The 17,207-nt window shown below is 49.4% G+C and overlaps 1 protein-coding gene across 1 annotated transcript in view; it reads right to left on the bottom strand.

Moving 5' to 3' along the window:
- The window catches only part of lrrc17 (leucine rich repeat containing 17), a 17,710-nt gene extending 9,001 nt beyond the window's left edge, over positions 1-8,709 (bottom strand). Inside the window, exons 1-3 of the mRNA XM_084447962.1 lie at positions 8,614-8,709; positions 5,564-5,945; positions 4,747-5,230 (exon numbers count right to left, since the gene is read on the bottom strand). Of these exons, the coding sequence (XP_084304088.1) occupies positions 4,747-5,230; positions 5,564-5,842 (763 nt within the window). The 5' untranslated portion in view covers positions 5,843-5,945; positions 8,614-8,709. The remainder of the gene's footprint in view (positions 1-4,746; positions 5,231-5,563; positions 5,946-8,613) is intronic.
- Between the last annotated feature and the right edge of the window lie 8,498 nt (positions 8,710-17,207).

Below are 17,207 nucleotides of genomic sequence, written 5' to 3'. Positions count from 1 at the left end.
GGATTCGTATTTTGCATTAACTGAAATAAGGACAATCTTGGCTCCTCATATAATGTACAGTGAAACACAAAAAGAAGTTCATCTTCCACCACACCCAAATCACGTACAGTACAAAGTCTCTCCTCCTCAGCAATGGAGGTGAACCTTCCCACTGCAATTGCCAGCGGGAGGGTTCCAGTCCTCAACTGGGCACATAAAGATTGTCGGGATCTATCCATGGGTAAAATAACATAAGGTTCAGGATTAAATGTATTTTTAAGTATGTGTGCTACTCATGGAGATTAGCCTCAGTGATTAGTGCAGGGATCTCTGCTCTTGCCAGGTGCTAATCAGTGACAGATCCAGGATTGGTTAACGAGCTACAGGCTCGGGGAGGGTTATTAACGATTGGTTATTACACCACTCTCTGTGTTATTACACCGCTCTCTGAAATACTTGATTCTGACTGAACAATCAAGCATCCTACCGGTTTATTATTTCTCGATAATTCACCGGCAACGAGCAATATTCACCGCTGCGAAGGGCAACACATTACAGTATGTCTATGGGCAACCGTTGAAAGTTGTCTGAAAGTTTTAACATTCTCAACTATAATGGTTTGGCTGTTGTAGCCTAAATCTCGTCAAACTCTGAAAACGGCCATTGCCCAAGCACGCACAACCATTTGGCTGTTGAAATAAAAAGCAGTCTTATTAGTATTAATGTCGTTGGTAAGTAGCCGTGTAGCCTAATAAGTGGAATAACATTCTGTATGGCCAGCCGGTCATTATAGAGATAGAAGAGGCCTTCTGAACGCGCTTTCGGGCTCTTATTACATATGTTGAACGTATGAATGTGAATGAATGTTGGTGGTGGTCGGAAGGGCCGTAGGCGCTGATTGGCAGCCACGCTTCTGTCAGTCTGCCCCAGGGCAGCTGTGGCTACAGATGTAGCTTACCACCACCGGTATGACTGTCTGAATGAATACTGGACTCTGTAAAGCGCTCTGGGTTTCATGAAGGGCGCTATATAAATCCAACTTGATTGATTGATGTTATTACATATGTTATTACATGTTATTACATGTTATCCCCCAGAGTCCTCTGGGACAGTGGGCTGGGCGAATCAGAGCGGCTGGAACCCTCTGTGGTTCATCTCAGTAGGAAAGTCTCCACCGCCACACAGAGAGAGATGAGAGAGAGGGAGGGATGGAGGGGGAGAGAGGGAGATGTGAGTAAGACAGAGTGTGGACAGAGAGAGCTTCTGTGGTTCAGATAATGAATCGACTGGAATGTTTTCCAGCAGGAAGACACAGGCTGAACCAGGCCGAGCGTCTCTCCCAGACTGGGATCTGCTTAATACTCAACTACATAGAGAACACAGTGAGGCCGTTGTTGCTGCTGTCTGCTTCGCTCGACGCTGAGAGAAATTACTTCTGAGGGAAAGCAGAATAGTTCTTCATGCAAATGTCATTCATCATCTGGATCAGAAAGCTTCCTCCGTTCACAATGCGTTACAGTTAATTCACATGACATCAAAGAGTCAGTTATGTAAATGGAACGTTCCAGAGGTTTTATAGACCAGGCAACAAAGCACTCTAAATAAAGCCTTGCAGCATTGGATGTGCCTGTGGCTGTTAGAAACCGTGTAGAAATAGAATCTGTACGGATATTTCTGGAGGCTTATAGTCTTGATAGCAGCTCTAACCCTGACCCTCTAACCCTGACCCTCTAACCCTCTACCTCTAACCCTCAAACGCTAACCCTCTACCTCTAACCCTCTAACCCTCTACCTCTAACCCTGACCCTCTAACCCTCTACCTCTAACCCTCTACCCTCTAACCCTCTAACCCTCTACCTCTAACCCTCTAACCCTCTAACCCTCTAACCCTCTAACCCTCTACCTCTAACCCTCTAACCCTCTAACCCTCTACCTCTAACCCTCTAACCCTCTACCTCTAACCCTCTAACCCTCTAACCCTCTAACCCTCTACCTCTAACCCTCTAACCCTCTAACCCTCTACCTCTAACCCTCTAACCCTCTAACCCTCTAACCCTCTACCTCTAACCCTCTACCTCTAACCCTCTACCTCTAACCCTCTACCTCTAACCCTCTACCTCTAACCCTCTACCTCTAACCCTGACCCTCTAACCCTGACCCTCTAACTCTAACCCTCTAACCCTCTAACCCTAACCTTTTAACCCTCTAACCCTCTAACCCTGACCCTCTACCTCTAACCCTGACCCTCTAACCCTGACCCTCTAACCCTGACCCTCTAACCCTCTACCTCTAACCCTGACCCTCTAACGCTAACCCTCTAACCCTCTACCTCTAACCCTGACCCTCTAACGCTAACCCTCTAACCCTGACCCTCTAACCCTGACCTTTTAACCCTCTAACCCTCTAACCCTCTAACCCTGACCCTCTAACCCTGACCCTCTAACCCTGACCCTCTAACGCTAACCCTCTAACCCTAACCTTTTAACCCTCTAACCCTCTAACCCTCTAACCCTCTAACTCGAACCCTCTAACCCTCTACCTCTAACCCTCTACCTCTAACCCTCTACCTCTAACCCTGACCCTCTAACCCTGACCCTCTAACGCTAACCCTCTAACCCTTTTAACCCTCTAACCCTCTAACCCTCTACCTCGAACCCTCTAACCCTCTAACCCTCTAACCCTCTAACCCTAACCTTCTAACTCTAACCCTTTAACCCTAACCTTCTAACCCTCTAACCCTCTAACTCTAACCCTCTAACGCTAACCCTCTAACTCTAACCCTCTAACTCTAACCCTCTAACTCTACCCCTCTAACCCTCTAACTCTAACCCTCTAACTCTAACCCTCTAACTCTAACCCTCTAACTCTAACCCTCTAACTCTAACCCTCTAACTCTACCCCTCTAACCCTCTAACTCTAACCCTCTAACTCTAACCCTCTAACCCTAACCTTCTAACCCTAACCCTAACCCTTTTCCCTCTCTTTCTGTCTGTCTCTCTCCTCTGTATTTCTTTCTCTCTCTCTCTCTCTCTCTCTCTCTTTCTCTCTCTCTCTCTCTTTCTCTCTCACTTTCTTTCTTTCTTTCTCTCTCTCTCTCTCTCTCTCTCTCTCTCTTTCTCTCTCTCTCTCTCTTTCTCTCTCACTTTTCTTTCTCTCTCCCTCTCTCTCTCTCTCTCTCTCTCTCTCTCTGTGTCTCATGTTACACATTTCCAGTCTCTAAAGACATAGCCTGTTCCTAACCAGAACTTAGCCCAGTCCCAATTTAACACAGTCTACCACAGGCTGAGTCAGCACCATTGTAAAACCTAAACAAACCAGTCATTACCCACCCCAGTCCCTGCTGTAACCAACAACACCGTGGCACCACACTCAACAAAACTCAACTCAACTCAACTGTCACGAAAAAAAGGCCACATATGTCTCAAATAAACAGCCTGGATGGAATATATTACAATAAAATATAATTGAACAAATGCACCCATATCTGCTTGACCCGCCCATCTGTGTTTGGGGTCGACTACATCGTCATGCAGTGATCAAGAGCATCATCAGGTACAGCATCACCTCATGGTTCGGCAAACGGACCGTCCAGATAAAAAGCAAGGTATCATGCGTGTCCATATAGCCATGAAGATCAGCCAGTAAACTGAGTACAGACCTGGTCCATTCAGCCTCCGTTCAGCCATGAAGATCATGGAGGTCAGACAACTTCCCTCCCTGCACGCCGCATGGCTGTCAGACTGGCTGGGAAGGTCTTCTCTGACCATGTTCTCACACTCCACTCTACCAGCGTATCAGCTTCTCCCATTACCGTCTACCAGAGAACCACCTCCTCCCAGCACCATCTACCAGAGAACCACCTCCTCCCAGCACCGTCTACCAGAGAACCACCTCCTCCCAGCACCGTCTACCAGAGAACCACCTCCTCCCAGCACCATCTACCAGAGAACCACCTCCTCCCAGCACCGTCTACCAGAGAACCACCTCCTCCCAGCACCGTCTACCAGAGAACCACCTCCTCCCAGTACCATCTACCAGAGAACCAGCTCCTCCCAGCACCGTCTACCAGAGAACCAGCTCCTCCCAGTACCATCTACCAGAGAACCAGCTCCTCCCAGTACCATCTACCAGAGAACCACCTCCTCCCAGTACCGTCTACCAGAGAACCAGCTCCTCCCAGTACCATCTACCAGAGAACCACCTCCTCCCAGTACCATCTACCAGAGAACCAGCTCCTCCCAGTACCATCTACCAGAGAACCACCTCCTCCCAGTACCGTCTACCAGAGAACCACCTCCTCCCAGTACCATCTACCAGAGAACCAGCTCCTCCCAGTACCATCTACCAGAGAACCACCTCCTCCCAGTACCATCTACCAGAGAACCAGCTCCTCCCAGTACCATCTACCAGAGAACCACCTCCTCCCAGCACCGTCTACCAGAGAACCAGCTCCTCCCAGCACCGTCTACCAGAGAACCACCTCCTCCCAGTACCGTCTACCAGAGTACCAGTTCCTCCCAGTATCGTAAACTAAGGCTCCTCAGATTAAACTAATCCCTCTTAGATTAAATACGATGCTTAGACCGCTACGCCACCACAGACCCCCCCCCCCATTCCCCGCCGACCCCCATAGACCCCCCCCCCCCCCCTCACGGACCACCCATTTTCTTTTATTGTGTCCAAGACAATTTTCCCCTTGGGACAATAAAAGTTGATCTTATGCTATCTTGGCAGCAGACTAAAATGTATTGTGAGTCTGAGCCTCACCTTTGCTCCTGCAGTCCAGCAGAGGCTTGGGGTGCATGTAGGTGTGGCACATGGACGTGGTGTCGGGGGTCTTCCTCCAGGGCGGGGGCCTGGGCAGGCGTCCCCCCCCAGGCGTCTGGCTCTGGTCCGAGCACAGCTGCTCCACCCTCAGCTTCCTCAGCTTCTCGCCCTCCAGGTCCACAGGCTCCGCGCACCTGGCGAAGTTGCCCAGGTTACGGTTGCTGGGCACCTGCAGCAGTCTGACCAGGCTGTCGAGCGGGCAGCGGCAGTCCCAGGGGTTGTCATAGAGACGGAGGTAGCGGAGGCGGGGGAGGGGGAGGAGCAGCTCCTCGGACGCCATGCGGAGGTGGTTGTGTTGGAGCAGCAGGGTGGTGAGCTGGTCCAGCCCGGCGAAGGCCCGATCTTCCATCATGCTGAGATCATTCTGCTGCAGGTCCAGACTCTTCAGCTGCCGGAACCGGGAGAAGCTGTTGTCCCTCAGTACCTGGGTGGGCCGCCACGCAAAAACAACTACTTATTCAGAGCCTCACAGTTCAGCATGTAAGCATGTGTGTGTGTGTTGTGCATGTGTGTGTCTGCAGTCATACAAAGCGTGTGTGTGTGTGTGTGTGTGTGTGTGTGTGTGTGTGTGTACAGTCATACAAAGCGTGTGTGTGTGTGTTGTACATGTGTGTCTACAGTCATACAAAGTGTGTGTGTGTGTGTGTGTACAGTCATACAAAGCGTGTGTGTGTTGTGTATTTGTGTGTGTACAGTCATACAAAGCGTGTGTGTGTGTGTGTGTGTGTGTGTGTGTGTGTGTGTGTACAGTATATACCTGTATCTTGTTGCGGGCCAGCAGCAGGTGATGGATGTCGTCGGGCCAGCCCTCCTGGACGCCGGTCAGCCCTCGGTCCTGACAGTCCAGGTACTTCTCCCCAGCGTCCACGTACTCCTTACAGTCTGAGGCGAAGCGCTTGACCGCGCCGGCCCGGCCTCGACCCCGGATCCTGCCTCTCTCGCGCCGCGGACCCCGGCCCCGCTCCTGGGCTCCTCGCCCGGGCTCCGCCCACCCCACGACCTGGAGCAGGACCAGGACACCTAGTAGCATCCGCATGCTGAGAGAGGAGGGGAGGAGGAGGAGAAGAGAGGGGAGGAGAGAGGGAGGTGCTAGGAGGAGTAGAGAGAAGGGTAGCTAGTGGGGTGGAGGCAGGTTAAAGCTGTGAGGGAGAGAGGGACATGGGGAGGGGTTATGAAAGAGGGGAAAGGGTTGTTGGAGAGAGAACAAGGGAGACAGAGAAGACCGGAAAGAGGATAGGAGAGGGGGAGGAAGGGACAGAGAGGAACATGTGTTATCTGAGAACCTATCAAACATACTAATGGTTTAAACATGGTACCGCCATCTCTCCCTTGTTCCTTCGCCCGCGTGGTCTTCCCATCTCCTAACTGGAACCTGCTGTTCTCTCTGCTGTTCTCTCTGCTGTTCTCTTTGCTCTGTCCTTCTTTGTCCTGTACCTGTAATTGATATCAGCACCGGCTGTAATTGATATCAGCACCGGCTAGACCCATAAACACTCATCCAACGACAGGAAGCTCATGTGTGCGTGTGTGTGTGGACGTCCAATCCCAGACTCTGAAGTACTCAGACTCAGTAGCCTAAGTAAAGACTATCAGGTCAGTCTCTCTCTCTCTGTCTCTCTCTCTCTCTCTCTCTCTCTCTCTGTCTCTCTCTCTCTCTCTCTCTCTCTCTCTCTCTCTCTAACTTCCCTGCAACTATTGAATGTCTGGAGGCGGGAAAAAATCCCCTTGCCAATCGTCCGTTATTGTCATTTACATGCAGATGAATCCCATGGGATCAGGCCCCAGTGTCCTGCTGGCTAAAAGCATCTCCTGCTCTTAGACCATGAGGGCTGAGAGGGAGATGGCTGATGAGGTCTCAGACAGGAGACCCCCATCATCCATGCGGGGGTCTGAACCACCTCTGCTACATTTAGAAGATTCTTGAAAGACTGTTCTGTTCTCTCTCTATCTCTCCTCCGAGGTGAATTACGAGCACCTCAGGCAGACAGGACCTCACATCAGCGCTTCCCAGAGGAAGTATTAGTCTGTGTTATGGGTTAATAATGAAGACAAGTGCTTATTTTCCGGTAAGTGTTCAGTGCATTACAGTGAGTCATGAGTCTCCAGTGTAGCCTAGCGGCAGTCGGGACCACAGAACCCCCCCCCCCGCACAGAACCAACCGACCCACCCCCCCACAGACGTGTACATTGGAACAATCCTGTCAGTAAAAATGTGATGTCCCATCTGCAAACTGTATGCAGCAGTGGAGTTGGTTCGGAACCACGTTTACATGATGTGAGGAACTCCTCTCCCTCCCTCTCTCTCTCTCTGTCTGTCTCTCTCTCTCTCTCTTTATCTGTCTCTCTCTCTCTCTTTGTATCTCTCTTTCTCTCTCTCTCTTTTTCTGTCTCACTGTCTCTCTCTTTCTCTGTCTCTCTCTTTTTCTCTGTCTCTCTCTCTCTCTTTCTCTGTCTCTCTCTTTTTCTCTGCCTCTCTCTCTCTCTCTGTGTCTCTCTCTCTCTCTCTCTGTCTCTCTCTCTCTTTCTCGGTCTCTGTCTCTCTCTCTGTCTCTCTCTGTCTCTCTCTTAGTCTCTCTCATTCTCTCTCTCTCTCTCTCCGTTTCTCCATCTCTCTCTCTCTGTGCTTTAAGGCCACGACAACGCCTGTGCCAGTGTAAACATAAGTGCATATTGAAAGCACATGTGGGGGAATATAATAGCAGTGTGTATCGCCTTCCTCTTCCCTGCCCGAGTATTTGTGGTCCAGTGTTGATGTTTGACACACAGCATCACGTGGGTTCAAGACCCATTTTCCCCTTGGGACAATAAAGTTTATATTTCCTTATATTGCCCCACTATCTTGCCTGGCAAAAGACCAGGGCCCTAGTCCTTGCCCAACCAAATCACATCTAGCCTGTACTTACACAAAGTCAGCGTCAAACCAAGCCAATGTTGTAATCAGACAGTATATATTCATTCACACTCTTTTTAGTTTCATTTCATCGTTGACTTCTATTTTTATTTTTGTACAGTGAGATGGGCCATGTTTACTACTTTGGTGCACAGAGTGTGTGTGTACGTGTGTGTGTGTGTGTGTGTGTGTGTGTGTGTGTGTGTGTGTGTGTGTGTGTGTGTGTGTGCATGTGTTTGTGTGTGTTTGTTTGTGTCTGTCTGTGTGTGTGTGTGTGTGTGTGTGTGTGTGTGTGTGTGTGTGTGTGTGTGTGTGTGTGTTTATCGAAAAATCGATGCCTTATCCAATGGTATTTATTAGTTATTTTACATTCATGTTCTGGCAGATATATGTAGTCTTTCATGTAGTGTTACAATAAGAGACTGTAGGAAAAATGTCACAACTACATAACCCAGTCTACGACCTAACACTACCAGTAAACCTACATAACCCAGTCTACGACCTAACACTACGAGTAAACCTACATAACCCAGTCTATGACTTCACACTACCAGTAAACCTACATAACCCGGTCTACGACTTCACACTACCAGTAAACCTACATAACCCAGTCTATGACTTCACACTACCAGTAAACCTACATAACCCGTTCTATGACTTCACACTACCAGTAAACCTACATAACCCAGTCTATGACTTCACACTACCAGTAAACCTACATAACCCGGTCTACGACTTCACACTACCAGTAAACCTACATAACCCAGTCTATGACTTCACACTACCAGTAAATGCCCAGCAGAATGCAATAATAAGTGAGACTGGAATTACTTATGGGTTGTGTTTTAGTCCATATTTTCCATATTTATGAAAATTCTATTCTATTCTATCCGTACTGTAGGCTAACAGCTACATACCAGAGAGTGGGAGAGTGCGATGTGGTCCATGTAGCCTCAGTGCAGCTCTGCTCTGCTCTGCTCAGGACTGTAGCTGAACCCTGGCTAGCCTCCAGGTCAGGACTGGCTGTAGCGTGCGGATGTTAGACCGCGCTAGCTAGCCTGCTAACCTGCTACAGCCACAGCACACACGGTCAAAGTGCAACTGGGTGAATGAACTGACAGTCGCTGTCTCTGGGTGAGGGGTTGGACAGGTCAGTCCAGAGCGTCCAGAACAGAGCTGAGAGATGTAGTAGTGGAGGGATCAGGGTCACACATAGCAGGGAACGGCCACAAAGGGGCAGTCTGGATCACAGCCAGCATGAGAAAGCTCTGCTCCAATAGTCCAGGGCTGAGTTTCCCAGAGGCATCGTAGCGCTACGTTCATCGTAAGCTACAGCGTTCATCGTAGCGCTACAATGAACGTAGCGCTACGATGCCTCTGGTGATTTGTGGAAAAATCATTAACTTTAGCACTTGAGCATTAAACTTGGGGCACTTGTACAGCTTGGGGTCCTGAACATTTTCAGATATGGAGCCATCACAAAAACGCTTTGTGGCAGCCGTGGTGGCCATTTTACTTTCTGCCATTACCAAATGTTGTATTTTGCATCATATCTCCTGAACTAAACACGATAACACAGAAAAGGTAACCATGCTTTGATGGTCAAGGCGCTGTGCACTATAAGGAAGCTTCTTTGCATTTGCAATGCTTCCGGAAGCCTTTCTTGCAGCCACAACTTAAGCCCAGTTCACATACAAGATTCGCAACATGACGAAACCATTTTTCCGCAGAGGAAAATTGCAGCACTGTGAATTACCCCGTCACAGGTCGTCTGAAGCCGGCTGATTGAGTCTCAAGAGATTCGACTTGTCCAATTGCAAGCAACAAGTTTTAGAACGTACCATAATGTCAGGGCCCTTGTTACGATTTTCTAACCAATCAGCGACTGAACAATCTGTGCCTCTGTGCTGGCGCAAGCGTGTCAGGCTCTCTGGGTTCACGCGAGGGTAGGCTACCGGTTAGTTAGTAACCAGTAACGGCTAGTTCACGTTAACGAGAGGCTACTGTACATTGATTTTAGAACAGAAAAGGCAGTAGATCGCGGAATAGACTAAACAAATGCGGACAAAATATAATAATAACGGGTTGCTGGATAAGGAAATAGGTTGAGTGACAAGAGCCGTTGTTATGGAAACGGGGAACGGTCTCCGCTCATTGCTTTGGTGTGAATAGTTCAGTTTTAGAATGTTGCAAAGCACAGTTTTGGTTTACTGTTGCAGGTGGTTGCAAGTTGCAACCAGTCTCGTTGTGAATCTATGTCTATGTCGTATGTGAACTGGTCTTTAAAGAGTTGAAGGATGTACTGGCTTGCCTGTAGAAGAGTTGACCACAATATCCAATCGCTTGGGTCCATCCAACCCCCGTTAATTTGAGATGGCATATTAGGTGCCACCTCAGGTGCTCGTCCCCAACAGGGTTCCCCTTGGTTCACCTCCATTCCTCTTCCTTCCTTTGTGAATAAGACGAGCTCGGTCTACAGTATGTTGAGTTGGCTGCTGGTGCGATTGTAGAGGAGAATTGTGAGGCGCTCCTCAATGTGAATTACAGTGCGTCCTCTGGGAGGCTTCATGGAGCCTTTGACAGAGCCATGCAAGCATCTGTTGCCGTGTCATCAGCATTCCAGGTTCCCCATGCTGTCTTCTTGCCCCACGGCAAGGCATGGAACACAGAGAGGGCCCAGAGAACAGCTGAACAGACTGCTTGAGTCTGTTCAGCTAGGGTTGAGACGTGCCAAGAGTGCTGGTATACAGTAGCATCAGATTTTCTTGTGCCTATTATGATCTAAGATGCAAAACTGCTCCTAGATCAGCACTTCTATTATTTGGGTAAGGAATGATCTGGTTTTAGAAAGTAGCTCAAAAGTAAAGTAATTAGTCATCCGATAACTTTTCAGAGAGAGTAGTCAGTAAAGTAATCTAATTACAATTTAGAGAAAGTAACTTTACTTGATTACTTTACTTATTAAGAAACTTGCCCAACACTGATGGTGCAGGTAAAACACAAATGTGCATTGTTTGCATGTTAGTGTGGTTGTATGCATAGCTACAGTACATCTGAGTGTGTCTGTGTGTGTTTGTGTGTTTTTGTGTGTGTGTGTGTGTGTGTGTGTGTGTGTGTGTGTTTGTGTGTGTGTGTGTGTGTGTGTGTGTGTCACAGGCAGACAGGCAACATGATGTTAGTGTACATTGTTAAAGAGCCTGTTTGCCTGGTGGAAAAAGAGAGCCTGCAGGTCCGCGATACCGTTTTCCAGATGGCAGCAGATGAAAAAGTCTGAGATTGTCTGAGAGGAAGCAGGGGTCGTTACTTCTCCAAGCACTTTATAGATCCTGGATGGAGGGAGGCTCACGCCCAGTGATGCGCTGGGCTGTCCACACTAGAGGTCTTCTCAGGTCTAAAATGTGGACCCGAAACCGAGATGGACCCGAGACATTCGTTCCGAGATCTGACTAAATCCAATCATTTAAAAAATTTAAAAAAAAGTAAACCTCCACGCACAGCACCGGCACAGGAACCAAACTCCTGGATAGGGGTTGGACCCTGTTCTTCTCCGGAGTTGCTCACGTTATGAGGCGTAAGGCAGGTGTGGCTATACTAGCTAGCCCCCAGCTGAGCGCCTCTGTGCTGGAGTTCAGCCCGGTGGACGAGAGGATCTCCTCCCTACACCTTAGGGTTGTAGGGCGGGGGAACTCTGACTGTGGTTTGTGCATATGCACCAAACTGCTGTTTGGTATTGGGTATGGGTATATGGGTATTCGGCCTTCTTGCAGACCCTAAGTGGAGTCCTATATGGGGCTCCGGGAGGGGACTCCACTGTGCTAATGGGGGACTTCAATGCACACATGGGCAATGATGGAGACACTTGGAGGGGTGTGATTGGGAGGCATGGCCACCACGATCTGAACCCGAATGGTGTTTTGTTGTTGGACTTCTGTGCTAATCACGGTTTGTCCATAACAAACACCATGTTCGAACACAAGGATGCCCACAAGTACACTTGCCACCTTAGGCCAGAGGTCAATGATTGATTTTGTTATCGTATCATCTGATCTGAGGCCGTGTGTCTTGGACACTCAGGTGAAGAGAGGGGCAGAGCTGTCCACTGATCACCATCAATGGCGGGGGAAGCCTCTGGACAGACCTGGAAAACCCAAGCGTGTAGTGAGGGTGAACTGGGAACATCTGAAGGAAGAGCCTGTCCAGAGAGAATTCAACGGCGACCTTCGGCAGAGCTTCTCTGGCATCCCTGTGGAGGTTGGGGACATCGAGCATGAGTGGTTGGTGTTCAAAGCATCCATTGCTGAAGCTGCGGCTGGGAGCTGTCGCCTGAGGGCCATAGGTACCTCAAGGGGCGGTAACCCTCGGACACCGTGGTGGACACCGGTGGTCAGGGAAGCCGTACAACTGAAGAAGGAGGCCTTCTGGGACATGTTAGCCTGGGGGACCCCAGAAGCAGTTACAGGGTATCAACGGGCCAGGAGAGCTGCAGCCTCGGCCGTGACCAAGGCAAAGCAGCGGGTGTGGGAGGAGTTCGGAGAAACCAAGGAGAAGGACTTTCAGTGGGCACTAAGGTGTTTCTGGAAGACCATCCGACACCTCAGGAAGGGAAAGCGGGGGAACATCCAAGCTTTATACAGCAAGGATGGGACACTGCTGATCTCAACTGAGGTTGTTGAGCATTGGAAGGAGCACTTTGAAGAACTCCTGAACCTGACTAACCCACCCTCTATGATCGAGGCAGAGACGGAAGATGAAGGGGGATCATCGTCAATTTCCCTGGAGGAGGACACTGAGGTAGTCAAACAACTCCACAGTGGCAAAGCCCCAGGGACTGATGAGATCCATCCAGAAATGCTGAAGGCGCTGGAAGTTCAGGGGCTGTCTTGGTTGACACGCCTCTTTAACATTGCTGGAAGTCCAGGTCAGTGCCAAAGGAGTGGCACACTGGGGTGGTGGTCCCAATATTCAAAAAAGGGGACCAGAGGGTGTGTGCCAATTACAGAGACATCACATTACTCAGCCTCCCAGGGAAAGTGTACTCTAAGGTACTGGAAAGGAGGGTCCAGCAGATAGTCGAACCTCAGATTGAAGAGGAACAATGCAGATTCCGTCCTGGTCGTGTGGAACCACCGACCAGCTCTTCACCCTCGCAAGGATCTTGGAGGGGGCTTGGGAGTTTGCCCAACCTGTCTACATGTGCTTTGTGGATTTCATGTGCTGGTGCGGTTCTGCAGTCACTTTACTGCACTATTGTAACGAAAAGAGAGATGAGCCAAAAGACAAAGCTCTTGATCTACCAGTCTATCTTCATCCCTACCCTCACCTATGGTCATGAAGGATGGGTCATGACCGAAAGAATGAGATCACGGATACAAGCAGCCAACATGAGTTTTCTCCGGAGGGTGGCGGGGGTCTCCCTGAGAGATCGGGTGAGAAGTTCAGTCATCCGGGAGAGACTCGGAGTAGAGCCGCTGCTCCTTTGCGTCGAAAGGAGCCAGTTGAGGTGGTTCGGGCATCTAGTGAGGATGCCTCACTGGGCGCCTCCCTAGGGAGGTGTTCCAGGCATGTCCGGCTGGGAGGAGGCCCCGGGGTAGACCTAGGACCCAGGACTATATCTCTGCACTAGCCTGTGAGCAGCTAAAGATCCACTAGGCAGATCTGGTGGATGCTGCTAGGGAAAGGGCATCTTAATGTCTGGCCTAGGTTATCAGATACTGTGATTTCCTTCTCACAACATCACTGAATTCAGCATTGTAGGAATGTAGGACACGACACCGTTCTACTGACCACCAAACAGTAGTGATATTGTGGGACACTCTGCCTCAGGTTGGAATGTGAGATCTTGATAAGAGATCCTCAGAGACACTCTGTGCTCCCCCTACCCCGGCGACAGGCCAGCCACAATCCACATATCACAGACACTCACACTGAGACAAAGGAGTGAACCTCTTGGCTTTGTTTCTTTAATAAAGTGAAACTGCTCCATCTCCACCATGTGATGCAAACACCACATGAATAAGCCCGGTGAACCAAGTTATTGTGGGTTGCACTGTATTTGTAATGCAACAGTACTGTTATAAATAACTCATTCTATGCTGCTAAGTCTACCATAGTCAAGTTTGGTATCCATCTTTGGCTAAAATCATGAAGCAGTTGATTACGCATGTTGGAATTGTCATATCATGTTGAAACCATAACCGGGATATTTATATATACCGAGTCCAGAGTGAGTACAGAATCTGAATCATCATCTTTTACGATGGGAGCGGAGCCCTCTAGGTGATCATCCATCCGCGTGCCTGGCTATGCCCACAGTACACACCTCACCTCGCTGCTCCTTAAAAGGGATCAGACAGGAAACTCTCTCTCTCTTTTGTTCTCTTGTTCTCTTGTTCTCTCTCGTGCACTCTCCTTCAACTCTCCAGTAACTTCAAGTTTGTGCCGGTTGATAAAATCAGGCTGTATCCACACTGGACTGCTACCTAAGATCTCGGAGTCGACACAGGAGCTTAGGAAAATACTCTTCAACGATCCACCTCTGGCGAGAGCAGAGGTTTTGAATGAGATATTTGCAACTTGTGAACTCTGAAACTAAACTTTGAACTCCGCGAACATCAACACATCAACGCAGCAGCAACGCTACTATCATTGTTTCAATGGGAGCGCAGGCGCGCTGCCCCCTTCCTCAAACCAAGCGACCATCAGTCACGTGCCTCCTCCATGCTTCGAGCCAGACAACACCGCCCGGACAATGCTCTTCACACATCACTGTAAGGTTGACATCCATGCGTTCTCTTTGATGTGGGGTGATGCCAAAGTGTTGTTTAAGCTTAGAAGATTTAGGATAGGCTGTGATAATCTCACATCATTCTTTTCATTTCTGCTGTTTTCATATTGCGACATGTGTTTTTCCGTCTATTATTGAATAGTGTTATAATATTATTTTGATAATTGATTAGTATAATATCTATAAATATTATTAACTTTTGACCACGTCCGAGCGTCATCACATTATCTTAGCTCACTTGATTGAGTCAAGAACTCCTCCTGCAGAATGAGATTGATGAATAAATTAGACTATTGATAAAGGTTATCATGTTTCCCTGTACAAAACAGGGTGGTGCCCCATACGAGTTGATTTAATGCCTTAAATCCATTTTCCTTCATATTTGTGATAACCGCAGTGGACGATGAACGAGCGCCAAAATATAGTTCTCTATGGAATGACAAACCCTGCAATCAACATGTCATGCAAACTTCAACGAGAGCCGCATCTGTGAGCAGAGGGTGTCCGGCTGTCAGTGCCACGGTGGCCCACTGCAGCCCTGGGACCAGAACCCAGAACCGGGCCCTGGGGACAGAGAGAACACGAAGAAATAACTGGAATAGGAAATGGTGCCGAACACAAGGACTACTCTGTATGGAGACGAGAGGAGGAGGGGGGGGGAGGGGGGGGGAGAGAGAGGGAGCAAGAGGGAGCGAGTGTTTAATTTCCTTGCCACCCAGCCCCCCCCCGGTCCGACCTGCCTGTAAGTCCCAGAGGGGGGCCGGGTTGTGGGGTTGTGGGCTGTAAGTCCCAGAGGGGGGCTGGGTTGTGGGGGTGTGTGCTGTAAGTCCCAGAGGGGGGCCGGGTTGTGGGGTTGTGGGCTGTAAGTCCCAGAGGGGGGCCGGGTTGTGGGGTTGTGGGCTTGGCCGTGCCCTGGTGCAGACTCTCTGTCTCAGGCAGTTTTCCACCACCCCCACCCTACCCAGCCTTAACACTCATCAGCACAATCCTTCCTGAGAGAGAGAGAGAGAGAGAGAGAGAGAGAGTCTGTGTGTGTGAGAGAGAGAGTCTGCGTGTGTGTGTGTGTGTGTGTGTGTGTGTGTGTGTGTGTGTGTGTGTGTGTGTGAGAGAGAGAGAGAGAGAGAGAAAGAGAGAGTGAGAGGATGAGAGAGAGAGTTAGAGAGAGAGAGAGAGAGTGAGAGAGAGAGAGAGAGAGAGAGAGTGGTGTACCCCCAGCCCTGAGCACTTAATTAGAACCACTTGAAAAACACTTTCATAGGACAAAGGAAGAGAGACCGCCACTAAAAAGAGGACGTTGTCATTTATCATAGAGTCCGTCTGTTGAGAGAGAGAGAGAGGTCAGCGTCTGCTGCCCTGTCTCCCCCCTGTCCTCTCTGCACTGCCCTGTCTCCCCCTGTCCTCTCGTTCTGCCCCGTCTCGTCCCTGTCCTCTCTGCCTCCCCCTGTCTCCCCCCTGTCCTCTCGTTCTGCCCCGTCTCATCCTGCCCCCTTGTCCTGGCACAATGCTGTCTCCATGTTCTGCACCGTCGACCCAAACTAACTGAGTTGTAAACTACATGGCAATAAACATGTCTGATTCTGACTCTGAACACCAACTCATGCTGAAAAATGAAACGTCTTTAGAGACCCTCCCCTGAAACAGTCTCTCTCCCCTCAGTCTCTCTGCCGCTACAGACCAGCGGTGGACCTGTAACTAGAACTCAAATATCTACCATTACATCAGGAGGGGGGTTCCGAACCACCCCTGCCCCAAGTATGGTACTGTAGCCTTGAGGTCAGCGCCCTGCCCCTGAAAGAGGAGGCTCTGCTCTCCCACCACTTCCACTAATTGGTCTGGAATGTGACCAAACAAATCACATCTCTACTTCAAGTGCCTGTACACTTCTGTTTTCACTCTCTTCCTCTCTCTCTCTCTCTCTCTCCCCCCCCCCCCTCTCTCTCGAAGAGCAAAGAGAGACAAAGAGAGAGAGAGAGAGAGACCAAAAGAACACCTTTAACTTGCAAATGTAATTTTCCCCTGGGGATCAGTAAAGTATCTATCTAACGAGCATGCATGTCTAACTTCTCAGAATATGCAGAATTGCAGAATCCCACAATGAAACCATGTGCTTCTTGACTGGGTTCCTGAATCTCCAGCGCACGCTGCTCAAGCTCTTTCCTTCTGCAAACGGGATTAGTTTGAGTCACCTCCTGTTGGCCACCTCCACTACTGTACTGCGTGCATTTGAAACATAGAGGACTAGCCTGCAGACTATTACTGTACAACATCGCCTTGTTGAGAGGGGTCAGGGAAGAATTTTTACAGCTCACTTATCTGGCCCCTGGGTGATACTGTTTTTTTGCTTCCCTCTGGAATATGTAGGGGTGGGTCGTATGCCCACCTCCCTTGTTCTCTGTAAAGCACATTGGGTTGCCTCTGGGTATGAAATGCGCTATTCAAATAAAGCTTTGATTGATTGATTGATTGTACAAGCACAAGCACTGAAGAACCGAGCAATACGAAAAAAACGAAAGACAAAAAATCAGCATGCGCGTTTAGGGATTGCACTGCCGGCCACAGAGAACTGTTGACTGTTACAAGCAGAACCACTGAAGACGCAAGCAATACTAAGAACATGAAGGACGCACATCAACATGCAGGTACAGGGATTGAAACAGCCGGCCACAGACAGTCGAAAGGAGGGAGAAAGAAGCCAGAACACAGCCGAAGCTTTCACCCCCGCACTGG

This window comes from Borostomias antarcticus (assembly GCF_949987555.1).
Source record: "Borostomias antarcticus genome assembly, chromosome: 13".
Classification (NCBI taxonomy): domain Eukaryota; kingdom Metazoa; phylum Chordata; class Actinopteri; order Stomiiformes; family Stomiidae; genus Borostomias; species Borostomias antarcticus.
The sequence above is the reverse complement of the archived record's forward strand: the minus strand, read 5'-3'. Positions and strand labels throughout refer to the sequence as shown.